Raw genomic sequence first — 27685 nt, forward strand, 5'->3', positions numbered from 1 at the left:
GGTGATACCGCGCGCGTTGCGAGGAGCACTGCTACGCTACTTTCACGACTCGTGTATCGCTGGGCACGCGAGCGGCCCCAAGGCTTACGTTAAGTTGAGTCGCCTCGCTACCTGGCCAGGCATGAAACGGGACGTGATGCGCTACGCCCGCTCATGTCATGTGTGCCAAAGCGTGAAGCCCCGAGGTGGACGACCGCCCAGCCTCATGCAGCCTATCGACAGCCAGACTCCCTGGCAAATCGCGGCGTGTCACATCATGGGACCGTATCCCACCACACCGAGCAGGAACAAATTCTTGCTTGTAGTCACAGATCACTTAAGTAAATAGGTCGAACTTTTCCCCTTGCGAAAACTAACGGCACGAGTGATCATGGATAGGTTGATAGAGGTTATCACCAGATTTGGCTTTCCGGAGCAGTTGATAACGGACAATGCGTCCTACTTCACTGCGAAGGCTTTCGTCGACTCGTGCGCTGCACTTGGCATTAAGCACAAGAAAACGACAACTTACCATGCTCAGTCGAACCCCACTGAACAGGTCAATCGCAACATTAAGCACATGCTTATCGCATTCTCTGAAAGACATAAGGACTGGGATACCTACCTTCCAGAGATCGGGTTTGCATTGCGATCGACAGTGAACTGCTCGACTGGGTATGCGCCTTCTTCTCTCAACCTGGGGAGAGAGCTGCCGAATCCGATGGATAGAGTTCTCGCGGATCGCAGCGGAATATCGGTCGCACCGGCAGCACGAGCTGAATACGCGACGCACCTACGTGCCAAGATGACGGAAGCTCTACACAAAGCGCGCCGTAATCTTCGCACTGCTAGGGCGCAACAGAAGGCTCAGTATGACCGCTCGCATTGGAACGTCCGATACGAAGTGGGCGATCTGGTGCTTCGACGCCAGCACGTTCTCAGCGATTCTAGCTAACAGTTCACTGCCTCGCTGGCGCTGAAGTGGACTGGGCCGTATCAAGTGCGAGAGAAGGTTTCCTCGCTTGTTTACCGGCTCGAGAACATGAAAGGGAAGCCGATCGGCGGGCTGGTACACGTATGTGACCTGAAACACTACGTGCCACGTGATGAGCAGTGGGATGAAGATCAGACCCTCCCTCAACCGCGGTCAGTGAGTGAGAGCAGCCAGAATCGAACGGCGAGCCCGCAGCCGCGCTACAACTTGCGAAGCAGGCGGAAGTGATCCGACTGCTATATTTGCATAGCCCGATGACTGCGAGGACCATTCGTAAGTCCGGGCCGTGCTGGCACCTTGTTAGTTCCTGCCGGGAAGCGAACATCTAGCGACAGCAGAGCGCCGAGTATTGACGACGAGTCGTCGTTCCAGTCTTCAAGCAACCACACAGACCACGACGGGAATGTGTCGTGAATTCAACGTGTTTGCATGCGGTGTGCATTGACCAAAGACTTGCAAGGGCCAGTGCAGCGATTATCCTGTGCTGGGAATTGATGGTGTTCCCGGATCCGGCCAGTCATGCTGCTTATCACAATTTCGTACCGTGCAGTGGACTAATCTGATTTTCTGAAGCAGGAAACAACACACGGCCGTGCGAACTGCCTACAGTACTCGCTGGTACAACTGACGTACCGGCGGGGCGCTGACAGCGCTACGCTGGCCTTGCAGCCGCACGAACCACTACCCGGCGCCCATCAAGCGACCTCCTGGCTTGTGCAGCCGACACCTGGGGTGCGGCACGGGGAGCCGCCTTCGAGCCGGGACTACGATCTGCCTCACAAGCCCGAGCAGTGCCGCGGACTAGGCACCTTCGAGTCGGCATGAAGTATCTGCCAACTGAGGGCTACAGCAACGCAAGCCCGACGCTCGAGGCCGACGTGTGCAACGCTGCCTTGATCGCGAACCTTGGCGGGAACCTTAGCAAACGGGCGCCCGAACCCCTCGAGCGTACCTAGGTGCCAGCATCAACGTACGGGAGGCTTCTTAAGGGGAGGATGTGGGGAGCACGCGCGCCCATCTTCCCCCGCGCCGTCGCGTCGAGAGCCGGCATAGACAGGGGAGAGGCGCACTATGCCCTCTGCCGATTCTCCCTCGCTCTCGCGACGCGCGCGCGCCCTTCCTCCCGACTCGCGGGCAGGTTGCTGACGGGCGAGGAGGACATTCCCCTCGCCCAGGTAAAAAGGTACAAAACAGCGCGACCAGGGGAGACCCTCTCTCTTGGGACGCCGACACCTTGGACCACCCGGACGACAGCACCTGCCGCATCCCGTGAGTGATCTCGTTTGTCTGACCCACCCAGACAACGAGGCAAGCCTTTTACTACTATTACTGAGAGGACGTCCCTCTGCGAGTGTTCGCTATTGCTAATAGCAATAAACGTTGTTACCCTTGACACCGCTGGTTGCCTTATTCGTCCGAACCCGGCGTAGCCGCGATTCCCGCGCTACGGGTTGGGAGTACCACGAAGCGACTGCGTGGGGCTAGATCCGGAGCTCGCCTTCAGCCCTAGCCGCACCCAGAGTGGAACCCCCACAACCTCTGCAACAAAGAGGAAATTTCAGCTTTTGAAAGAAGGAGAGTGTGCCGACGACGTGGTTCCCAATTCATCATTTTTCATTGTATATAAAGCACTCTTAAACGAGCTGCTCTCTGCAACAAGCTGCAATCAGTGTGGGAAAGCACCAATTCGTGTCGAAACTGGGCCATGTCTTGAGCTTACGACTAAAATGGAACTGTTGTGTGACGACTGTGGGGTGATAAGCAGAGGGTGGTCATCCCCAAGATGTGCTGGCACTCAGAAGATCAACCCTTTTGAAGTGAATGTTCGTGCACTGAGAGCTGTGCAGTCAGTAGACAAAAGCAAGCCACATTGAATGATGTTTTCTCCCACATGGACATTTCCCAACGAGGACTGCATCACAAATCCTATGCAAGGCTGCAATGTAGGCATACTCACCCTGCCACTGCCTCAGCAGCCATGAAAATAGAGTCTGAAAGTGCACAGAAAATGCGCGAGATCCACAAGGAACTTGGATGCGCCCCAGGCAATGTTGATGCGATCTATGATGGCACTTGGATGAAAAGGGGCCACACAAGTCACATTGGTGTTGGCTGTGCTAGTGAATTATATTCTGGCCTTGCCTTAGACCACTGTGTCCTCTCCAATTATTGCCATGGATGTTCTCTTCGCCCCAAGCCTGGAGACAGTATTTATTCAGAGTGGCATGAAGAACACCAACCACAATACTAAAGAAACACCGAGGCAAGTGCAGGGCAAATGGAAATAATTGCGGCAAAAACCATGTTTCAGCGGTCTCTTCATTAACACCAGCTCCGTTACACAAATGTCCTTTGTGATGGGGATAGCCGCACTTATATTGCCCTCAGTGAAGAGAAGGTGTATGGTTTCATACCCATACACAAACAAGAGTGTGTGAATCACGTGAAAAAAAGAATGGGAACTGCTTTGTGCAACCTTGTTGAGAAAAACAAGAGCAAGGACCGTGAGCTCAGCATGAGTGGAAAGAGCCGCCTAACACAGGGTTTAATTAAAAACTCACAAATTATTATGGCTTAGCCATAAAAAGTAACCCAAATGATGTGCCTGCTATGGAAAAGGCCATCATGGCTACTTTTCACCATGTAACATCGACCGATGGTGAGCCGCATCAAAAGCACTGTCCCACTAGCGTGAACTCTTGGTGCAAGTTTAATTCTGCGGTGGCCTCAGGTCAACCAGCCCTTGCAAACAAGCTGCAGCTTCCTACACTTGTTCGAGCAGCACTCCTGCCTATATATAAACGTCTATCTTCCAGAGAACTCGTTGAAAGATGCCAGCAAGGCAAAATGCAGAACGCCATCGAGTCGCTGAACAATGTCATTTGGTCACTCCAACTAAAAAATCAGTTTGCTTCACTCCTGAGTGTTGAAAGTGCTGTGGCAGATGCAGTTTGCTGTTTCAATGCTGGCTGTAAAAGAGCACTGCAAAATATCACGTCACAACTGGGATACAGTCCAGGATCGTGTTCACTGTGACGGGCTGCTGAAAAGGATGCACGACGTCTCAAAAAGGCAACGAAGGCACACGAAACTGCTGTAAAGAAGCGAAAAATTACCTCAATATGTAAAGAAAATGTGTCCTCACTGTCAAAGGACTACATTCCAGGCGGGTTTTAGGTGTTGAAAGTAAATATTTTGATGTTTCCAGCAAATAAATCTTTGAGCTCCGTTTTCTCAGCTTTCACTTTTTGTGCAGTTGCTTTCAGCAATCCCACTGCAATTTCACAACGAATGAAGACAGAATCATTCTGTCTTTTGCACTTAGATCGTGAAACATTGATGAGTGCAATAAAGCTGTCCATTTTCATCTGCAGCTCATAAAAAAATTTATAATGGGTGTTTTGCAAAGGTCATTAGTAAGACAATATGCACAGAAAAGTTCAAAAAGAGCTTTTGTGCTTATTTCGGCATCTAAAAAATAAAGCAATAGCTTACTGCACATATTGGGCTTTTTGAACATGCATACCAGCATGCCTTGACAAACTTATGTGTAATTAATTAATTAATCTGAGGGATGACCATTAGAGGATGTCAAGTGTTCTAACTCAAGAACTATAATAGATAGCTCAAAACTACAGCGAACTATTTCAGTTATGATATCAGCATAACAAATCAGACCTGCATGCCAAATTTCGTCAATTTATTCCCATGAATAAAACAAAATTTCATTGCCACGTCCCCCCTTGAATTCTTATTTTCCGCGTTCCTCATGTGTTTCTGCGCCTATCTCCGAAATTTGGTTACAAAATACCGCATAGTTCTTCCGTTATTGTGATCTAAAGATGCGAATCTGCAAGCATTGCCCTTTAAACTGGGAACAAATCCCGCCTGATTTTCGTCACGCATAACTCAATAACTATGCGCTCTGCCAGCGACATTTTGGTAACATCCGAAAGCTCACGTTCCTGGCTTTCTTTATTCGTTGGTTGGCAACATTGTCGGTGCTGCAGTCACACACACAAAAAAAAGAAGTTCGCGGCACACGCTATTGCTAGCCAGTTTGAACATGTGACCAAGATGGTGAGTCACATTTGGCTCCAAGGACCACGAGAGCTCAAACGACGAAAACAAGCAGCATTTTGTCTTAGTCGGTAACAGGCGCGTCGATACGGATGACGAATACAACCGAAGCAGAAGAAGTGGCCGTGGCCCTCGCACTCGCACAATTGGGAGTGAGGACTGTGGTCACAGACTCCCAAACCGCCTACACAAGCTACCACAAGGGGACATCTCTCCCGCTGCACTAGCGATCCTCACCAAATGCAAATCACCGGGACGGGCCGTTGAGCTTGTGTGGGTCCCAGCTCACTCGCAAGGGGAAGGCAACGCACTCGCCGACCACTATGCCCGAGAACTGTCAATCCGGGCCGAGGACGAGCCAGAGCTACCGCACCCCGTGACAAGTTACAAAGAAATCACCCAAATGTACAGAAGCGGGAGATGTAGGCTTCCCCGTCCGCATCCGCAACTCAGCCGAATGCAGCAAACGATCGTGCGACGCACGGAAACGGGGTCGCTAGCGCATCCCATGCTCTTGCACAAGATGTTCCCAACAGAGCATGACACTTCATGCCTGTTTTGCAGACAATCAAAAGGCACTCTAGCACACATCCTTGCAGAGTGCACTAAACTCAAGAACCCCCCACCGTCCCTATCCCCCACCCTCCCCCGCCCCAACCCCCCCGAGCGGTGGGAGACCCCGTTACCCAGCCCCGACCTACCGACCCAGCTCGCGCTGGCGGCTAGGGGCCAGGAATTGCTGGACGCATATGGGACCTGAGAAGAAGGTTCCACCCCATCTGGTGCTAGCGCACACCAACCTTTACTAAGGGCTCAGTATAAAAGTTGATTCTCTCTCTCTCTCTCGGGTCTGTGATGCTGGAGATGCTGGAGGTCGGACAAAGTTTCGTTTCATGAGTCGTTACGGGTGAAAACGTACGAGATGCAAGAAACTTCCGAAAGCAATTCCATCGTCGCAGTCAGCACAGGATATTCGGCAGCTCGCCGCCAAACATCACCTCACTGCTCTGCCTGATCACTCATATCCACAAGCCGGTTACACCCTCCTAAGAATTGAACACGGCTCTCATAACTGAAGAGAAAGTGGATAAGAGCACATGAAAAAGCTATGCTCAACAAAATTGCATCTACGACAGCCACAAAGCGAAAGATTCTGTGTTTTGTTGAAGATCCAACGGCCGATAGTGCAACTGCCTCGGTCGCAAAGCCCGCAATGCCTGCAGCAGTGAACAATCTCGTCGTTTTCTCGTGTAATACTTGCAGTGGTTCTGCATAGCTGGTGCGGAAAATCGGGACTACGATCTCGCTACTAAACTGACTGTAGTTTGGGTGGTGAAGTTGCGTTGGGACACAGCTCGCAGGGAATGGAAGGCCCGAAAACTTTTGAAGTGAACGTACTCGTAGTGCATGCTATGTCGTCGACCGGCAATGGCCAAATCGCCATGAATTATACCTGGTGCCTACTGATGGTCTTTGCGGCCATTTTTCCAAACTTTCAATATATCAGTTGTGAAATGTCTTTTGTTGTTTTCTCAAAACCACAATTTTGATGATGATGCTGTATTGGAGGCGCCTTACCTCTGCTTCTGCTTGAGCTATCACTGTAATCCCTTTTTTTTTCTCAGAAAGGCAAAGCTGTGTAGAGTGCAAATAAATGAAAAAAAGGTTGCTGCATCGATTGGATTTTTTTTTAATGTTTCTTTTTTTAGCATTTAGATGGATTTCTCTGACTGAAGTTTGCAATGTTCTCATTTGATATAAAATTGGGTTGAAACACCATACTTGCTATTTGCACTCTTTGTTAGTTCCACATCATTTTTGTAAGTCTATATTGATTATGACATGTACAGTGCAGTCCACTTATAACGATATCGAGAAAGACGAAAGATATGATCGTTATAACCGATGATCTCTACATCTGAACTACAGTTATCAAAAAAATTTTCTTTTTTTTTAATGCGTTTGCGCTCTTTACCTTTGCAGCTCTGAACTCGAATTCGCTACTTGCTCTAAAGAATAGATGATGTATACAGTAGGCCGTGAAAAACAAACTTTATTTCTAGCGCCAATGACCGTGTCAAGGATTAGGCGCGCCGAAATAGTCCGAAATCTGCACTTGCTTTTGCGGCAGCTTCAGCTTCACAACCGCGGTGTGCATGGATTCCAGCTGCTGCGCGAACACTGGCGGCAATCCTTTAGCATGCATAAAATCAATTAAGGAGTCGATCGACGACAGTGCACTTTGCGTGGACATCGTGGTCGGGGTCAAGGAGCCACCGTCGATCTCGTTGTCACTGTCGCTGATGCCGTCGCCACCGTCGCACAACTTTGCGTCTGTCGAGACAGCACATCATCGGCGATCGCCTCGTCGGTGACCTCATCGTAGAACGAGGCAGCACTGTCTGCAGTCAAAAACTCCTTCGACACACCACCTGTGTCACCAGAAGGAATGAGCTCCCAGAGCTCGGTTATGTCAGCGACTTCCACCGGGTCGGTCTCAGTGGGTTGGGGAAGTTCGTCCTTACGCACAAAGCCCGCCTTCTTGAAGCAATTGGTGATGAACCACTGGTAAAGCGCCTCTTCAACATCGGCGTTCAAAGGGTCTCTAACTCCTTTTCCGCTGATCGGAATGACCGCTGATAGCTCCTGCCTTCACAATCGCGGTGCTCCCGGTTTTCAAGATGGTTGATATCGTTAACTGGACGAGCTCATACTTCTTCACGAGGGCGCTCACCTTGAAGCCGCATCGAGAGTCCTGCAAAATATCAATCTTCGTGTCAAGCGACACAGCTTTGCGCTTTGTTGGCGCCATCTTCGAACTGGGTTGAACCGTTGGTTGCACGCTGCTTCGGTGGCGTCAGCCTGCTATCGCGAGAGAGACGCGGGACGGGCGCCACCGCGCCGCTTTGCTTGTCGCTTGTTTTTCTTTCTCTCTCTTTCGGAGCGACTGTGGCCGACGCGCATGAAGCAGCTAGCGCCATCTTGCGGCGCGCTGCGCCAACGTTGGCTGCGCCTACTCGTGCGCGGGCGGGGCGAGACGCGCTGCGCGGTAATGGCGGCAGATACGAACTTACGGAGGTAAACATCGCCTCGTCTCGACATCGTTCGTTTCAGGGAACTCAGCAACGCAAACGTTACGATTATTTGGCACGGAAAACGCCGTCCAGACTGCAAAATTTTGATCGTTATATCCGATATGCGGTGAATAACCTATCGTTATAAATGGTTTTTTTCCCCATAGACCTAATGCATAAAATGACACTCTCATGTCGACCCATCGTTATAACCGATATATCGTTATATGTGGTATCGTTATAAGTGGACTGCACTGTATAGTTTGGTAGATAGCTCGCCTCCAAGCAAATTATGCAATAAAGCTGAATTTCTTCAATTTCTGGAAAGTTACTTAGTCTGCAAGAAAACTGGATGCATATTTAAAACTAGCACATTGAAATACATAAACTCAGAAAGTTTCATCAATATCGACAGAGAAAAGTTTTCAGACACACAATTCCCCCTTAAGTTATACGCCTGCTGCGGGACATAGAGTTTATTTGCTCACAAAACGGAAAAGCTCATCGGACACTGATAAACTTCAAGAGACGTACGCAGTGTGCTTGTCAAAACAGATGCACGCTTCAATATGAGGCTTGTGATAATGGCAGACAGCCGAAAGCGGCTGCAAGGCAAGCTGGGGCGCAATCGGTGATCGCTTTTCGGAGCGCATGTTCAGTTTTTCCACACGCGATTGGCCCAGGCTACGCTGACTTCGCGCAATTGACGCATTGGCTCTTTATTCTATGGTGGAACCACGATGTGGATGAAGCAGCCAGCGACCTGAACAGCAGATCTGGTGGTTCCGATGCAGAGTGAAGTTACGGTTTGTAAATGGTATACATGTGTTTTTACTGCGAAGATACCGTATTTACCCGCGTATAACCCGCCCCTGCGTATAACCCGCACCCCTAACTTTGAACTCGGCGGAAAAAAAAAAAAAAAAAACTCGCGTATAACCCGCACGTTTACCTGAAAAAAAAAAAAAAAATGAGCGCTAGAAAGATGCAACTCACACTCAGTGATCATTTCGTTTTCAGAACATTTATTCAAACGACCGCCACCACGTCACTGGTTATCCGATTCTTAATCGTCGCCGCTCTCACTACTGCCATCCGAGGCTTCATCGCCACTCTCAAAGACGTAGTCGTCCTCGGAACCATCCAAACTATTACTGATCGCACATTTTTTAAAGCTTTTCCGCACCAAATCGGCCGGTATCGCTTTCCACGCATCCACGATCCACTGGCACAGCAATGGAATATCAGGCCTTCGCACGCGTCCCGTCGGTGTGAGGGCGTAAATGCCGTCGGCCATCCACTGGGCATACAGCCGCTTCACGTGTGCCTTGAACGGCTTGTTCAGGCACACGTCGAGTGGCTGTAGCATGGACGTCATGCCGCCAGGTATTATGACGAGGTCGGTGCTGGTCTCGGCAAGGCGAGCCTTCACCGCATCAGTGCAGTGGCCTCTGAAGGAATCTAGTACGAGCATCGACCGGCGTGCCAGCAAGGCACCTGGTCTTCGCTCCCAGATTACTCGAAGCCAGTCACCGACTAGGCCACTGTTCATCCACGAATTTTCTTCCGCACGCACAACGATTCCTGGGGGCAGTGGAATGCTAGGTAGCGTCTTGCGTTTGAAAATGACATACGGGCGCAGTTTCGTGCCGTCAGCCAAAGCGCATAGCATGACTGTGCAGTGCAGCTTGGCATTTCCGCCGGTCAGCACGCTGACTGATTTGGAGCCCTTTTTTTCCATGGTCGTGTCCATCGGCATCTCAAAGTACACAGGTGTTTGATCAGCATTTCCCACCTGAGACAGCAAATAGCTGTGCTCCTTCCGAAGTGCGATCACATATCGTTGAAAGTTCAACAACTTTTCCTCGTAGGCTTCAGGAAGCCGCTGGCACATGGTTGTTCGCCGCCGCATAGAAAATCCATGTCTTCGCATGAAGCGCTGAAGCCATCCACGGCTTGCACGAAACTCACGTGGAATGTTCAATTCCCGGGCCAACTTCAGGGCTTCCATTTGCGCCATCTCAGTCGAAACAGCGTGGCCACGACTTCTCTGCTCCTCAATGAACTTCGCAAGCTGCGTCTCGAGGTGGGGGTACGCGCCAGTCTTCGGACCCCGAAACGCTCGCCTGTCCCGGTTCGTTGCTTCGAGACTCTCTTTTTTCTTCCTCCAGTCGCGAATGCACGACTCGTCGACGTCATGCTGTCTTGCAGCAGCTCTGTTGCCGATTTCTTCGGCAGCGGCTATAATCTTTAGCTTCTCTTTCGCTGTGAAACACTGCCGTCGAGTCGCACTCATGATGCCAAAACAAAGCAGGCAAACAGTGCAAACTGGGGTAAGTACACTAAACAGCGCCTAACGCGAGGCTCAACAATGCTGGCCTTTCGTTGGCCCTTCATCGGCTTGACAAGCGTCGATGACGATGGGGATGGCGGACTACACGGGGAGGCCGCCGCACATTGCGGTGAAGCCGACCCCCCCCCCCCCCCCCTCCCAAGGAAAAAATTCGCAGATAACCCGCACCCCCACTTTTTAAACGCGTTTTTTCACATTTTGGTGCGGGTTATACGCGAATAAATACGGTATTTTATGCATGTTCCAAATCATCACCATCTTATTTTTCAATTTTCGCTGTTTAGAAAATGCATCCATGAAATTTACCTCACATAATGAACGCACCCCCAAACTTGGCTTTGGTGTATTGGAAAGAGAAAGAAACGTGTTCATCAAGCAGATATATAAGCTAATGTGTTTGTATCCGCACAGTTCGTACCAGCTTATGCATACATATTGATTAACACATCGCGTTTCCACGTTTCATCGCGCAATCACAGCGGTGTGCCATGACTGCAATCACGGCAGTATGTCGGCCCAGCAGAACGGTGAGCCTCGGAGATCAGAACAGCCCCCGCGTGCCAAAGCAGAGAGCGCTTTGAAGGTTGAAATATAGGTTGAAGCCCCATCACCATCAACATCATTTTGGAACCGTGACCTGTGTTGTCGCGTCATGCAAGCTAGGACTTGCATCATGCCGAAGCTTGGACAAAAAACCGGGTGCTCGGCATAGAAGAAAAATTGGACATCGTTCATGCTATCGAATGTGGCACGAAGAAGTCAGTGCTGGAATGCGAGAGAGATCCGCCGTTGGCTGCGGTGTGTGTGGCACTTGGAACACGAAGGAGAAGTTGCTCGGCAGTGCTGCTACAACTGCGAAAAGATGTCTGCTACCATGTCCGACTTTTTTCCATCATTGCCTCTGTTATTGCTGGAGTGTTGCCTAATGACAGTGATGAGGACAACATGGAAAGCAACAGCACGGGTGATTCTGGCGCGATAGTGGCGGAAGCTGTGTCTACGTCAGCCTCATGCGGGTGTTTGCCGAGAACAGGGGGCTGGCAGAAAAGCTGGCTTGCAGCTCAAGTGAGTTTGAGGCCGCTGTCATCGCTGCTTGGCCGCCACAGCATAAAATGAAAATAAAAGACTTTTGTCACACAAAGTGAATAAATACTGCATGCTTTTTTGCCCTTTCATCGCACTCTCTCTGAGTTCCATTTTTTACAGGTAAGTGTGCAATCTCACGCTATTTCGGTTAAGCAGTACTACCGTTTAGTACATACTTTTTCCGAGCTCCGGCAACTACGGCTAACGAGGTTTCATTGTATTTGGTATTCGCACACCCTTAAAAAAATATTTGCTAAGCCATCACACCGAGTTTCCTTTAACTGCTAGTGTATTCTATTAGTCAGCAACTTAATTTTCTGTATATACCTTTTTCTTTTTGCTGTGTTGCTTTTGCTGCTTAATGTGATGACCACAGGTCCTTGAACAATAACCTTTCAACATACATAAATTTAAATGGATGCAAACATCCCAGTTGTATGCTTCGATTCTCAGATATATGCGGCTTGCTTGGTCTACATGCTTAGCACATGTTGCCTAAGAAATATTTCATTTTGGCTATTGTGCTCCATTCAGCAGCAATCATCATCCTCCTCAGCAGCCTTTTATATATATGGTGCACTGCGACATGTGTCTCCGGCCTCCTGCAGCGAGATTAGAAGAAAATGGATGAAGAAATTAAAAAAAAGGAACTTCTTTGGCTCCTGCCATCAGTCTGAACGGTCCTCAGGTCTTTCGCTCGCCGACTCACTCATTGTTGTAGTGGGCCTCACCTCAGTCCCTGCAACATGGTGGCCCGAGGCCATGAATGAGAGCGACAACCGGCGCAGGGGGCCTCGCCACCAGTGCAGGTTCGCCTACTGTCCTTTTGGCCATGAAATACTGCAGCCTGTTTTACTCAGATGGAGGCCATCTTCGCCCTTCAGTGCATTACCTTGCAGTACGTGAGGTTTCTCCACCCTGCCTTGGCACTCCCTACAGAGGTGGCCGAGGAGATTCAAGATGTTGTGGGCGCACCCAACGACACCACCCCCTATGACCACTTCAATACGATGCTGCTGCAACGGAAGTCCGTGTCTGTGTGCAGGCACCTTCTGCAGCTCCTCAACAATGAGGAGCTTTGTGACCGTCGAGCGTCGGAGCTTCTATGTCGTATGCGGCGGCTTCTCAGTAGCTGTAGGCTTGATGCAAACAGCCCGCTTTGCGTGAACTGTTCCTTCAGTGCCCGCCACAGAATCTGGTAGTCACCTGACTACCACACCATAGGACATGCCCCTTGAGAATCACAGAGCTGGCCGACCACATTGCTGACTATTCAGCAACAGGTACTGTGGCAACAATGACCGTTCCGCTCTCACACCTTGAAGATCAGCAGTCTTGCCTTGAGCAAATGATTGAGGAACTTGCCGAGACCATTAGTGCACTATGGTTATTGCCCCACCATCATCACCGTGACCACAATTGCTGTTCCAGATTCCCTTCTCGGTCCAGCTCCACTTCTGGCCCTCATCGCGGCGCATATTGCTGGTACCACAACAAATTCAGTGCCAGCATACATCGGTGCCATTCCCCTTGCAGATGGAAGAAAATATGCCGCAGAGTCCCCGATGGTGACCGGTGACTCTTGCCGTACAACAAGCTGCCTGTACTATGTCACTGACAGGCTTGCCGGACAACAATTTCTCATGGATACAGGTGCAGAAGTCAGTGTCGTTCCTGCCGCACAATTAGACTGGCAGTGTGCCCAAGTGCCTTGAAGTGGTGCACTTTGCACCAATTCAAGCAGACAACAGTTCAACACATATGGCCAGTGCTCTCTTACCATCGACTTGGGTTTCTGATGCAACTTCCGATGGGTTATCATTGTTGCAGACGTACGTATGGCCACATTGGGTGTAGATTTTCTGACCTACATTGCTCTTAGTGTTGACCTCCGCACTCGTCAGCTTATCGACACAACGACTAGGATGTCTATGCAAGGCATCCTCACGCCTATGAAATCAACCACTAGAATGGCACCACAGATACCATCATCTGCATTTGCCTCAATTCCGTCAGACTTCCTAGCCATCACGAAACCTTCCAACCTTGAGCTGCCAGTATGTCACAACGTCACGCATCACGTTGTCACCAGTTTTCTGCCGACTCAGACGCCTCGATGGTGACCGCCTTGCCATTGCAAGGAAAGAATTCAACCACATGCTGAAACTGGGTATAATCCGTCCTTCATCGAGCAGTTGGTCTTCAGCTCTCCACATGGTACCAAAGCGTGACCCAGGAGATTGGCGGTCATGCGGCAACTACCATGCGCTCAATGCGTGCACCGTTCCTGATTGCTATCCACTCCTTCACATTCTTGGTTCAGTAGCCAACCTAGCTGGAATGGTAATATTCGGCAAGCTAGATTTAGTGAAGGCCCACCATCATATCCCTGTCGAGTCAGCGGACATTCCAAACACTGCAATTTCAACATCATTCAGGCTTTTCGAGTATGTCCACATATTGTTCGGGCTGCTCAGACGTACCAGAGGTTTATCAAGATGTGCCGGGGACTCCCCTTCATCTTTGCATACCTCGACAACCTCCTGGTAGCTAGTATTTTCCCTGAGCAGCATAGCAACCGTTTGTGCCTGCTATTTTCTCGGTTCCAGGAACAAGGCTTTCTCATCTATGTGCCTCCACGACATCGAGTTGCTCGGTCCTTACAGGGCAGTACTGCTTTAGTGCAGATATTTGCAACTTACGTTACAAGTGGTCTATGCTGTATATGCAACGGTAGATTTAAGAATTTTACGTTATGGACGCATTAGCATAAGACACGCAAGCCATGAACACTGCGATCCCCAAAAGTCACCTGGACAAAGAAATGCACAGCTCACTGCTGTCAAAATGAGTGTAAAGTGCATGGCAGCGATTCAAATCTTTCAGTAGTGAACCCTGACGCTGCTGTAGTTGTTCCTCTTTTGGTTAACTTCCTTTGCTTTTATTTTTGCTTGGCAAAATGTGGTGCTGCAGCTACCTGAAGCTCTGCTCTCTCCTTTTTATGGAAGTGTCAAGATGGCGGCATTGCATCAATGAGCCACACAATTCGCAGAGCGATGGCACCTCCCACCGCATGATTTTCTCCCCGACTTTTACAGACAGCACACCAGAAAAGTGCAATTTTCCTAACTTCTACTTGACATATCTCTCCAATTAACATTACCCCATGTGATAAAAAGGAGCACCTGAGCAAGACAAAACCCATCACTGCCAAGTGGACGACAAGGAGAATGCCTCACATTTCAGGACTTGGTCAGTGGCGTCATAGGCTGCCGGGCGTAGCGTGCCATCCAGCATGAAGCTGTCATGTGGCTGGTATTTCTCCTGGGGATCTGGTGGCAGGGGACCCCCATTCACCACCTGCGGTCATTTGGTCATTAGCTCCAGTGAGGCTTGGGAGACACACTGTGAAACAGTCTAGCCTGGCACAGCTTGTACCACTTCCCCATTGAAACATATTTGTAGAAACAAAACAAATTTGAAACAAATTTGATGCTAAACTTACAAAACTCTGACTATGGTAACTCAGAGCGAAGAAGTGCATAGACCAAAAAAAGAAGAAGGAAACAAAATGCAGACAAGCACAAGCATTATCTTGTTCTAAGTTACCAGAGTCAGAAAGCAAGACCAACCATCAGTTCTTGTAAAACTGCAAATCTCTAATGACTACTCAAGAAGCAGAACAGTGGCATAGGGCTTCAAATGACTTACAAAAATTGTCAAAAATCGTTAAAATAATAACGAAAAAATTAAACCGCGTAGTTAACATCCTTCAATTTTACAACACAAATGGATACGATCAAACCTGTTTATAATGAACCCGATTAGTTCCGCAAAAAGTCGTCTTTGTATCAATAGTTTGTCATATGTAAACTCGCCCTTCAAACTGCACAAATATTGACGACACCGAAGCCTTTGTAGCAATTTGCTAGGTTTGGGTGGATATTTCATTTTCCCTTTATTAATTACTTCTCTCCACCTTGCAGGTTTTCACAGAACTAGTATGTCAAAGAAAATGAGAGAAAAAATACTTACCTCGAATGTAGGCCAAACAAAAAAAGCAAGGACAGCATTCACAAAATGAAAACAGCATTTATTGAATATGAACATGCCGAGCTCATTCTACGTCGCTACCTTCCTTATCGCTGTTATCTCCTCATTGGGGCCAGTGTGCAAGGAGTGTCTCCTGTTGGCCCCTCCAACAACGGACATTTTTCTCATCAATGGCAAAGTCCCACCCTGCTTGAATGTTTAACAATTCCTCTGTGGCTAGCATAACCTTTTGTTGGAAAGCAGCAGCATAGTTGCATCGCCCGTTTGGCGCTGTTACAATAACGCCACACTAAAAACGCATGACACACTGATACGACACAGGTCAATAGGCGTCATTCATGCACTTTATACGGCTACTGGCGCAGCGAGTAGCGGCTGCAATACTGACTTTTCTAGAAAGCACCAGCGATGCACTGTATTTATCAATTCAAATTAAAAATTGGTGCGTATGTTGAAATTTTCGAATCTAAGCGGACTCTAGAGTTTGCTATATGATTATTTGAAAAAAAATAGCAAAGAACTATCGGCTGCGATTCGAATAAATAAGGTATATCTCACACGCAGCAGTGCAACCTCGGAGGCCACAAGCTTGCCACACCAAGTCGGTGCGCCCACACCGCAGGGACCACAGTGCCAAGTGAGCCTGGCAGGTCAGCCGCGTAGTCAGCGCACTGGGTTGTGTGTTCTGTGCTGCTTGAGCATGTCAAAGCGCGCTGGCTGTCACCCTTGGCCGCGGCGCCAATTCGCAAGTTTCACGACGATATTGTTATGTAAGAAGATGCAGATGAAAAGCTATATACAAGTATATTTACAACGTAATATGCCGCACTTGGTCAAGAGGCAACAGCCCGCGCTACCCTCCAATCATCGTCGTCGTCTTCTCATTGCTCGCCTCTTCGTCATTGGAAATACTATTCCATAGCACTACCCCCGGCGGCAAAAGCACCACCTCGGAGCGACTAAACGCCGGACTCGGAAGCAGTGTAGTAGGTCTTGAGCCTACTGACGTGCACGACATCACTAGATGCCAGAGTAGATGACGAGGTTGAGCTCACAGGAGCAATTTTGTACGTCACAGGCATCGCCGGGCGCAGCACGCGGTAGGGCCCTGTGTATCACGAAAGGAGCTTTTCTGAAAGTCCGACGTGACGAGAGGGCGACCACAGGAGCACGAGTGCACCAGGTGAGAACTGTGCGTCACGGTGGCGGGCGTTGTACTGACGCTGCTGAGTGGTTTGCGAGTCCGTCAGTCGACCACAGGCAAGCTGGCGTGCATGGTCGTCGAGGGCGATGGCGTCTCGCGCATACTCGCTTGTTGAGATCGCAGCAGGAGGAAGTGCCGTGTCAAGGGGCAAGGTCGGTTCGCGACCACAGAGTAGATAAAATGGAGAAAATCCGGCGGTGTCGTGCCGGGAAGAATTAAAGGCGAATGTGACGTAAGGAAGGGCAATGTCCCAGTCGTAATGGTCCTTGGAAACGTACTTGGACAGCATGTCGGTAAGAGTACGGTTTAACCGCTCTGTCAGGCCAGTGGTTTGAGGATGGTATGAGGTAGTCAGCTTGTGTTGAGTGGAGCATGAATGCACAATGTCGGCGATAACTTTTGATAGGAAGTTGACTGATTTGTAGAGTTTATTGGCGCAAGGGCCAGATATGGCCAAAGAGCGCCAAGTCGTTGATCCGTGCTTTTTAATGATATATGAGTGTTAATTGTAGGGAGTATATGATACTCCCCACAATTGGTATGATACTCCCCCCTTGGTGATATATGTAGGGAGTATATAGTGGCCTAAAAATATTCACTAAAAAGTGCTAAATATACATATGGTGCAAAGTGGCTGTAAAAGGGCCTAAAATGTTTTCGCTCTGAAGTGCGTGAAATACACGTATAAAAAATGATAGTGACTGATCGTTTCTGCGATGACAATACAGTCAACGACCGATTTTTCGGACCCTCTAGGGAACGTAAAAACGTCCGAAAATTCAGGCAGTCCGAAAAAATGAATGCATGCAAGAAACGCACTTCTTTTTTCTTTTTTTCTCGGATCTAGAGGTAAAGGGCGAAGTTCCAGGTTTCCGCAACCCTGCCAAAGCATCAGTGACGTGACTATAAAAATACGCATTCAAAAACTCTGTATGCAGCCGACTGCTGGTCTATTATGTACATGTGCATCGTCGGGCAGCCGGTTTTATTGCTGCAGTGGCTTGAAGAACTTGTTGGTTGTTGTTTGGACGGCGTTCCGGTTGCATGCGATCATATTCACCTTGATCTGAGCAAGGGTCATGTCAGCACTGTACACCGATAAAAGAGTCAACAATCCTCGCGTCAACTCGGCGCTTGTAGGAGGCGCAGGCATTGGCTCCTCATTTTCAACATCGGAGTCTTCTGAATCCCCCACAACCTGACTCCTTGCTCCATGCTGAACTCCTTGCTCACGTCACCCTGCGATGGGCTGCTCACGACTTGCTTTATAATGGCGGCTTTCTTCTCCATCGTTAACCGACGGTACTGCTTTCCGCGCCTCGATGCCATCGGCGAGGTCGACGAAGACGGAGTGGGGGGCTATTGAAGGCAAACGAAATTCTCAAGTTGCGAACAGTGGAGTTCGCAGACGAGCGTCGAAGCACCTAGGCCTAGCATCGCTGAGCACACTTGACAACAGCACAACCACACACCACGCTAGCCAAAACGTGGCCTACGCAAACAAATGAAATGGCGCCGCTCCGGAAACTCCACCGGAGGCGGAAGCGGAAGTGCGGCGATGAACATAGCCAGCGTGGCCAGACCAAATCAGTGTGTGACGGCTAGATTTGGGTAGTTGTGGTTCAAAGCGGTGATATGCTTCGGCTGCAAGTCGATTTCCTGCGCAAGGGCGCTGCGCGAGGAGCCAAATGACCTTCCGTCGCGTCAGAAAGTACAGAAAATTGGACGGCGGGGGGTTCGAGCGTCCGAAACTTCAGATGTCCTTATACACTGATTCTATGGGGCTCGTGGCGATGCCGCGAAGACGTCAGAAATATCGGGCATGTCCGAAAATTCAGTCGTTGACTGTATATGTTTCTCGGGATGAGGGCTGATCAGTAAAATATGTAGTGTTTCTAGCACTAGTGCCTCAGCAGGGCCTTGAAGGCAAGGACTGGGAGACACGTACTCTATAAAGCGTTTTCATTGCAGCTACGACCTCCAGGTGGAGGCCGTGCTACAAGTAGCCTGGCCAAATGACATCTAGGGTGTCAGTTTCAAATAAAAAGTTTAATACTGATTGAAAAGTAAAAAGGGGATCATTGCTGAGAAAGAATGCTGGTTGTAACAGTATATGTTGGAGATAAGCGGAGGGAAAGTACTTTTTTCTTTCTGCCCCTATTTCAGCGCATTGGATAAGGACATGAATAACTGTAAGCCTGTTGCCACATTTGGTACATGTCGGAGGTTCGCTTCCCGTCAAAAGGTAGTAGTGAGTGCCGTAAGTATGTCCTATTCTTAATCTACAAAGAAGCACTTCCTTATGCCTTGCTGTTCTTTCAAATATCCAGTTGCCTAATTTGGGTTTGATAACTTGTAGCTTATTCCCTACTGCTTTATCCCATTGATCCTACCAGTACTTCCTCAGTTTATGGCGTAACAAGGGCTTAAGTTCTATTGCTGGTAGGAGTTTATTCACATCCGTTTCATTAAAGCCGACTGACGTTGCACTTTCGTCAGCAGCTACATTACCTTTCATGCCCCTGTGGCCAGGTACCCAACATAGGACGATATTTTGGTTGTATGTTAAGGCTAAGCATAGTTGTGTGTATAGTTCATTAAAAACAGGGTTCGTATGTTTCTGAAAACTCATTAGCGCCCTTATTACGCTTAATGAATGTGTGAAGATGATGGTCTTATTGAGATTTCTTTGATGTGTTTTACAGCTGAGAGATTGCGCACGCTTCAGCCGTGAAAATACTTGTGTTGGGATTTAGAGTACCGGAGGTGGAAAAAAATGGTCTAAGAGCTGCATACGCAACACCAGCAGATGACTTGGAAGCATCTGTATAAAACTCGGCACAGCAGTACTTCGCTTGGAGTTAGAGGAAGTGTGATCGTATGTGTGCCTCAGGTGCATGTTTCGTTATTTCGACAAAAGAGATATCGCACTCCATGGTCTGCCATTCCCAAGGTGGTGGAAGGCGAGTGGGAGGCATTAGAATATTTTCTGGGATATGGATGTCTGTTTCTTCTGCCATTGCTTCCAAGCGCAGGCTCAAAGGAGTTCTAACAAGTGGGCGGTTACGGTAAAGGGCGGTTACGGTAAAGTGTGGCAGCGGACAGGCCTCTAACGATGGAATGGCATGGATGTTCGGTGTCTGATTTTGCCTTAGTGTAGTATGAAAAACTTATGAATATCCTGCGTAGATGAAGGACCATTCATTGGACTCGACATACAGACTTTCAACAGGGCTCGTTCTAAAGGCGCCTGTTGCCAGTCGTATACCGAGGTTGTGAACTGGGTCTAGAATTTTTAGCGCACTCTCAGTTGCGGAGTGGTACACCACAGCTCCGTAGTCGAGGCGTGATTGTACGAGACTCTTGTATAAGCTAAGCTGGCACATCCTGTCACTTCCCCAGGTTGTTCGAGAAAGCAGCTTGAGCAGGCTCATGGTTTTCAGGCACCTTTTTTTAAGATATCTTAAGTGGGGGATGAAGTTGAGTTTTGTGTCCAGGATAACACCTAAGAATTTGTGTTCAAGGCTGACAGTTATGCTGAATTCCAATGGCGGAGTCGGAGCAAGTTTTTCTGCTCGTTTCGGAGCAAGTTTGTTCCAATGACAGAGTGAGGGCGGAGTAACGTGTTCCAATGAGAGAGTCGGAGGGGATTCAGAGCGGGAGTCATTCTGTGGAGCAGAAAAAGATGCTCCGCCAAAATCGGCGGAGTGGACCTGAACTCTGCGTGACGTATTTCCTTTACCACGTTTGTCTGCTGGGAGGCGCCCCTGGTCACGACTCGCGAGGAAGCAAAAGCTGCTGCACGCTTGGCGAGATATCCATTCCGCACTTTTAAAGAAACAACAGGTGAACAGCGCTGAAGAGACAAGTGACCGGTGCGGCGGTGCTGGGAGCAAACAGCGGAAGGAAATGACAACACGCAAGGCATCCTGAGTAACTCGGAGATAAAAGTTCCGCTTCCGCCTTGCTCCAGCGGCGCAGGTTGTGTTCCACTCGCAGATTTGGAGACGTTGCTCTACGCCAGAGTCGCGTGCTCGCTCGCGAAGTCTGTCGGCTGTTCCGACTCCGCCATTGGAATTCAACATTAGTCTTTCTCCCTTAAGGTTAATATCTGGTTCTGGTAGTACACCTCTCTTGTTTGAGAACAGGACACATGTGCTTTTTTGGGGGTTCAATCTAAAGCCATTCTCATCCGCCCACTTTGAGAATCTATTCAAGCCAAGCTGTAGCTGCCTCTCGCAAATGCTAAGGTTACAAGACCTGAACCCTATCTGTGATTCGTCCACATAGACGGAGTAGAAGAGCATGCGAGGTAATATGGTGTGTAGGGATTTCATTTTAACAATAAATAGCGTACAGCTCAGTACTCCACCCTGTGGTACACCTGCCTCCTGTACCAATGGTCGAGATCGCACGTTGCCAACTCTAACACGAAATGTCCTGTCAGAGCGATAGCGTTCAGTCATTCTCAGCAAGTTGCCGCGAATGCCCATTGCAGAAAGATCCCGAAGGATCCCGAAGCACCATGTAGTATCATACGCCTTCTCCATGTCAAGAAATAAGGACCCAAAGAAGGGTCCTTACCCTGTTTCAAAATGGGAATTATCATGGCCTCTTTCCAAGCAGAGGGAATGTGGCCGGACGACCATATAGAATTGTAGAGACAAAGAAGGGTTTTTTGTGATTCAGATGGCAGGTGTTTTAGCATTTCATATAGGATGCGGTCAGAACCTGGAGCAGATTTGTTGCAGCTATTTAGTGCTGCCTGAAGCTCTGCCATGAAAAAAGGTCAATTGTATGCCTCGCATTTTGTGCTTTTCCGTTCTAATGGTTGTCTTTCTATTTGCCTTTTGTACCTTTAGAATGTTTCAGAGTAGTGCGACGAGCTGGATATCTATTCGAAACGTGTGCCAAGAAAGTTCGCCTGATCTTCCATGCTGTCGCCTTGAGTATTTACCAGAGGCAGCGAGTAAGGCTGTCGACCGTTTATTCTCTTCACTCTATTCTAAACCTTTGTTTCCTCAGTGTAAGAGTTAATGCCCGATATATACTTTTTCTAACTCTCTCTTCTAGCTTGTCGCCGCGTTCTCCGACCCTGGGATTTGACCTGTTTAAGATTGACTAGATTTTCTGCCGTCGGAGAATCCCAAAGTAAACCCCGTGCCTTGTTCTGCTTCTTACGCGCTATTCGACAGTCATCGTTCCATCACGGAAGACGGCGTTTTGTGGACAATCCGCTTGTTACAAGGATACATTTGGAGGAGCTGTCAAGGAGAAAAACCGTAAAATATTTAACCGCAGCGTCTATGCTTAAAGCACACATGTCGTCCCAGGATAACGAAGCAAGATTTTTGAACTTTTCCCAGTCAGCTGAGCCAGTTCTCCAGCAAGGTAATTGTGGAAGGCATTCATTAGCCATTGGTGTGCTTAGAACTACAGGGAAATGGTCACTCCCATAAGGGTTTTTAATAACTTCCCATTTAAAGTAAGGTAGAAGAGTAGGAGATGCAATGCTAAGATCTATTCAGGAGTATGTTTTGTTTGCTGTGTTATAATACGTGGGCTCCTTCTCATTCAAAAGACATGCACCTGAAGAAAAAAGGAACTGTTCAATCAAGCGACCTCTCGCGTCGCAGCGCGAGTCGCCCCATAGGTTGCTGTGCGCATTTAAATCTCCAAGCACAAGATATGGTTCAGGTAACTAATCTATTAATGTTTGAAATTCTTGTTTGTGAAGCTGAAAATGCGGCGGTATTTATAGGGAACAGATGGTTATCAGTTTATTTAAAAGTACAGCTCGAATGGCCACTGCCTCAAGGGGTGTTCGTAGCTGTAAGTGTTGACAGGCTATAGATTTATCAGCTATGATGGCTACACTGCCTGATGATACGAGGGCATCATCGTGATCCTTCCGAAATATCACATAGCGATGAAGGAAGTGTTTATGTTTAGATTTCAAGTGAGTCTCTTGGACACACAGCACTTTTGGAGCTAGTTCATTAAGGATTTCTTGGACATCATCGCGGTTGCGAAGCAGGCCTCTGATATTCCACTGAATAATCGGTGTACCCATATTAAAATAAATGTTGTGCTATGTGTCAAAGAGAATGAACTTGGTTTAGCTTACAGTGCCCTTTTGGGGCCCTGTAATTGGAGTTTTGTCTTTTTTGGAGCGGTCGACAAAATCGCACCGCTCCTTAGGCATCAACTGCGCCTTCTGACTGGGTGTTGTGTCCATGGCCTCTTGAGAGGCACTGGACACGCACTCTTGCGAGTGGTGTGTTTTCCGTGAAAGCCTTGTCTCGGAAGACAAGGCCCTGGAGCCCACCGTCCTGGTGGTTGGCGGGTTTTTCTTGACCTCTGAGCTGGGCTGACTGGTGCCAGCACTAGCAGAGGCCTCCACTGTGGTCAAATTCGGGAGAGGTAGGGCAGCCTTCACTGCTCCCACCATGGGGGCGGGTGGCATTGCCGCACGCTCACTACGCGTGGTGCTGGCGTCTGCCAAGTGCCATTGTGGTACTGCCCCCCGACGTACCACTTCGGCAAAAGATGTGCTCTGTGCAAATGTTGAATAAAGGGAAAATCAGACATCCACCCGATCTTAGCAATTGCTACAAAGGAAACCCTTTGTGTTGTTGTGAGATGCGTTGTCTTGCTTCTCTGAAAGTTATGTTTTCTTTTACATTTATCGCAATTATTTCTTTTTCTTTTTTACAGACTGCGCATGATCGAGAACATGCAGGGTGGCCACCGTTACAATTGCTACAACGGGGCTCAGCCTTACAGTCATCTGCAGAGTGATCATTGATGCCGCATTTCGCACATGTTAGCCGCCCTCTGCAGCTCTGGGAAGCGTGGCCAAACCTCTGGCATTTAAAACAATGTCGCGGGTCGGGGATGTACGGTCGTACTCTGATTTTTATATATACAGTTTCTAATGTCTCTGGTAACATGCTAGAGCCAAAGGTAACCATCAGGTGCTTAGTTGGCAGCTCCTTGTTGTCCCGTCTGATCTTTATTCTTTGTACACTTACGTTTTCATCCTTCCATCCTTCCAGGAGTTCTTCTTCGGTCAAGTCCATCAAGTCAATGTCAGAGATTACGCCTTTGGCCGTATTCATGGTTCGGTGTGCTGTTACACTGACAGGGATGTCTCCAAGTTCTGCAAGGTTTGTTAGCTTGTCGTGTTGTGCTTTGTCTTTTAGTTCTAGTAATAGGTCCCCACTGGCCAGCTTGGTGATATTATAGCCGCCTCCAATGGTCTCTGCGAGATGCTTCGCCACAACGAATGGTGAAATTGTTCTTGCTTTCTTGTCAGGTTTATCACTGTGGACAACGTGGAATTTCGGGAAAGTCTGAGTGCCTTTTAGAAAAAACTGAAACGTAGCATCGGTGCGCCCCCCTTTAGAGGGACGATCGGTACAGAAGGGGTTGGAAGTTCCCATGATATGTGTTCAGTATTCAGCGACGATGCCAGTCACCCACCACCGAGCACAACAAGGGGACACGGCAGGGTATACGGTGAAGCAAGCCCTACTATGCCAACTGTGCATTGTCGCTATAACCACATATGTTATAACCAAGGTAGGTCATTGCACACCAGGTTAACCCTCGCCGCCAGGAATGTTGGAGGTTATCAGAAGAAAAAGAAGACAGGAAAGACTAAAATGGAGAGGGAAAGACGAAGGTATGCGAAGAGAGAGACAGGAAAAGACGACTGCCGATTTCCCCCGAGTGGGTCAGTCCGGGAGTGCCGTCTACTTGAAGCAGAGGCCAAAGAGGTGTGTTGCCTCCGCTGGGGGGCCTTAAAGGTCCTAACACCCGGCATCGGCTCAACCCCCAGGACCCTCTTTTCCCCGGACACGGCTACACGCGGGAAAGTACAACCCCCACATGCTCAGGTACGTGGTGTCACCAAACGCCTGCTAACGCAGACACCCCTGCGGGGTTTGATAGGAAGTTAGGACCACGGTCAGTAAGCAGGTGTTGCGGGGTGCCATGAAGTACCATAAAATTCCGTGACCGCTGGCATCAGTATGGACTTCGGCAGGTGCAGAAGGAACGAAATGGGCCAGAACGGGAGGCGTTGTGAGAAGGTCGATTAGATGCAAGAATGCAGAGGCCTCGTTATTGCCCCACTGGAAAGGGCTGTCTTTATTCTGTGGGGATGCGTGACTCTCGCGCGTCCCCTGATGTTTTTCCCGCATAGCGCGTCTCCTGCAGGGCGGCTTCGCCCGCCGCGTGGCCTGGCGCCCGCAGCGCTCGGAGTGGTTGAAGCGCAGTGCGAGAGATGGCGCTAGTGTTGCGCTGCTAACGCCGCCGACAGGCGAGGTTACTTGGGTGCCGAAAGGAAGGCACTTGCTCTCTTTGGGTTCGGGAAGCTAGCGGGAGCGGACGTGCCGCCCGCGCGTGCGCCGACCATGCGTCTGCGAGACCGTCTCGCGTGGCCACCTTCGAACGTGCCACCATTCGCGTGACTGTACACGCGAACGACCAGGGGTTGGGATCCAGCATGGGGCGAACATATTCGCTCACAATGCGGTCGCGGTAAGTCGGACTTCTAGATTTGTCGCGCGCCCATCGGCATGTTTTGGGGATAGCAACTCGGCTAGCAGGCATTGATCTATGAAAGGTGCAATAAATGCCCTTGTGACTGTTTGCACTACTGTGTTGTCGTTCCTTTGTCCCAAGAGTACGGAGGAGAACCCCATATCTCCCACAATTCAAAAGCTCGGTTAGTGGTCGTGCTATGGCCGCAAAATTTTTCACTAAACGGTGGAAGTACGAACAAAGGTGATGAAGCTGCACACATCCTTGACGCACTTCGCAACAGGGAAGTGCGTAACAGCATGGATCTTGTCTAGGTCCGGTTGCACTCCGTTCGCGTCAACGAGATGCCCAAGGACGGTAATCTGGCGACGGCCAAATTGGCACTTCAATGCGTTCAGTTGCAGACCAGCTCGACGAAAAACGTCCAGGACTGCCGAGAGGCGCTCGAGGTGCGTAGCAAACGTTGGGGAGAATACTATAACGTCGTCCAAGTAGCACAGGCACGTGGACCATTTGAAACCATGAAGAAGGAAGGGAGTCCATCATGTGTTTAAAAGTCGCAGGAGCGTTACATAGACCAAACGGCATCACTTTGAATTTGATAAAGACTGTCGGGTGTTAGAAAAGCACTCTTCTCGCAGTCGAGATCGTCCGCTGCAATCTGCCAGTAGCCGAAGCAAAGGTCAATAGAGGAGAAATAGCCAGCACGGTGGAGGCAGTCAAGGGCGTCATCAATCCGAGGTAGAGGATACACGTCCTTTTTGGTAACCCTGTTAAGTTGCCGATAATCCACACAAAAGCACCATGAGCCATCCTTCTTTTTTTACCAGTACAACAGGTGACGCCCATGGACTACACGAGGGTTCTATGATGTTTTGGCAAGCATTTTGTGAACTTCTGCGTGAATTAACTTGACGCCCAGCCGGTGACACTCGATATGGGTGGCGATGAATAGGAGGGGCATCGCCGGTGTTATTGCGATGTTTAACAGCTGTAGTTTGGGCCAAAGGACGATCGTTAAAGTAAAAAAATATTGCGGTAGGAAAACAGAATGCGGTAGAGCTCACGAGCGTGCACGGACGGCATGTCGGGCGCAATCATTTTCTGTAAGTCGGCGATGGTACAAGTTGCCGACTGCGATGGTAGAGTAGGATCGGCTGAATTGTCGTCTACTGCAATAGATGCTATTGAGCGATCCTCGAATGAGCAAAGCTGGGCCAGAGACCTTCCGTGTGGCAGCACTTGTGTCGTCAAGCCAAAATTGACCACTGGCTGGCAGATGCAATTCGCCGCAATAGATAAAACGGTATGAGGTACTGTGATCCCGTGTGTAAGTAGGACGTCTAGCATAAGAGCGGCGATGTAGTGGCCGTCGGGCACTGGTGGGGATGACACTAAGCGAACGTAAGTCAGTGCCGAAGGTGGCAAGCGAACGAAGTCGACGGAACTGAGGCGACTGGGGTGTGGTTCAGCGGGATCCAGAACAGGCAGGTCAAGGCGGAGAGTACTGGCGGAACAATTGATGAGAGCAGAATGTGTGGAGAGGAAGTCTAAGCCGAGGATGATGTGGGGTGTTAGGATCAGCCTGCAGCTATTTCAGCCCGCTGCACGTGTTCCAATCCAACCGGACGGGGCACACTTCAGAGAACTGCGGATAACAGGCAGCCACGTGGCGCGGGGTCAGCTCAGGGGAGTTCTCGAGGGCAGGTAATTGGCGAAACCTCCCCATGAGCTTTTCGAGACACCAGACAATGTGCTACCTGGCCGCGTCACCTGGGACGGCTCAGAGTTCTACGAAGCCCCTCTGACGTCGGCTCCGGACCATTACACCTGTGTGTGTGTGCGCCACGTGTATGTAAGCCCTCATCCTCCTTCAAGTCGAGAGCCCTCTCCTCCTCCTCCAAAAGGGCGGGTCATCTACAATGACGTCGAACTATGACGTCGAGCAGAGCACTTATAAGCAGCGATTGTCGGCTGCTAGTGTGTGCTCGTTGTCGTACTTGAAATGTACTCGTGAGCTGCGTGCTCATTGTCATGCTAGAAATGTACTCGTGAGCTGTGTGCTCGTTGTCGTGCTCGAAATGTACTCGTGAGCTGTGTGCTCGTAAACTGTTTGCTGTATGCTCGTCTTGCGGGCTCCCAAGGTCCTCCCAACGACTACGACCGGTTGGCAGCGGTGAGATCAGCCTACGGCTCCTAAATCGGCCTACGACTCGGAGACAGCAACGGCAGCTGACGAACATTGGCACATGGTGACCGACCGGTATCCTGATCAAGTTGGAGGCGGCTTGAGATTGACCACCTCTTGGCTG

The 27685-nt window shown here is 49.4% G+C and overlaps 1 protein-coding gene across 1 annotated transcript in view; it reads right to left on the reverse strand.

Moving 5' to 3' along the window:
* The window catches only part of xmas (RRM_XMAS2 and SAC3_GANP domain-containing protein xmas), a 388469-nt gene that overhangs the window by 259417 nt on the left and 101367 nt on the right, over nucleotides 1-27685 (reverse strand). Inside the window, exon 12 of the mRNA XM_050172352.2 lies at nucleotides 14806-14926. Within this exon, the coding sequence (XP_050028309.1) occupies nucleotides 14806-14926 (121 nt within the window). The remainder of the gene's footprint in view (nucleotides 1-14805; nucleotides 14927-27685) is intronic.

This window comes from Dermacentor andersoni, chromosome 6, assembly GCF_023375885.2.
Source record: "Dermacentor andersoni chromosome 6, qqDerAnde1_hic_scaffold, whole genome shotgun sequence".
Classification (NCBI taxonomy): Eukaryota; Metazoa; Arthropoda; class Arachnida; order Ixodida; family Ixodidae; genus Dermacentor; species Dermacentor andersoni.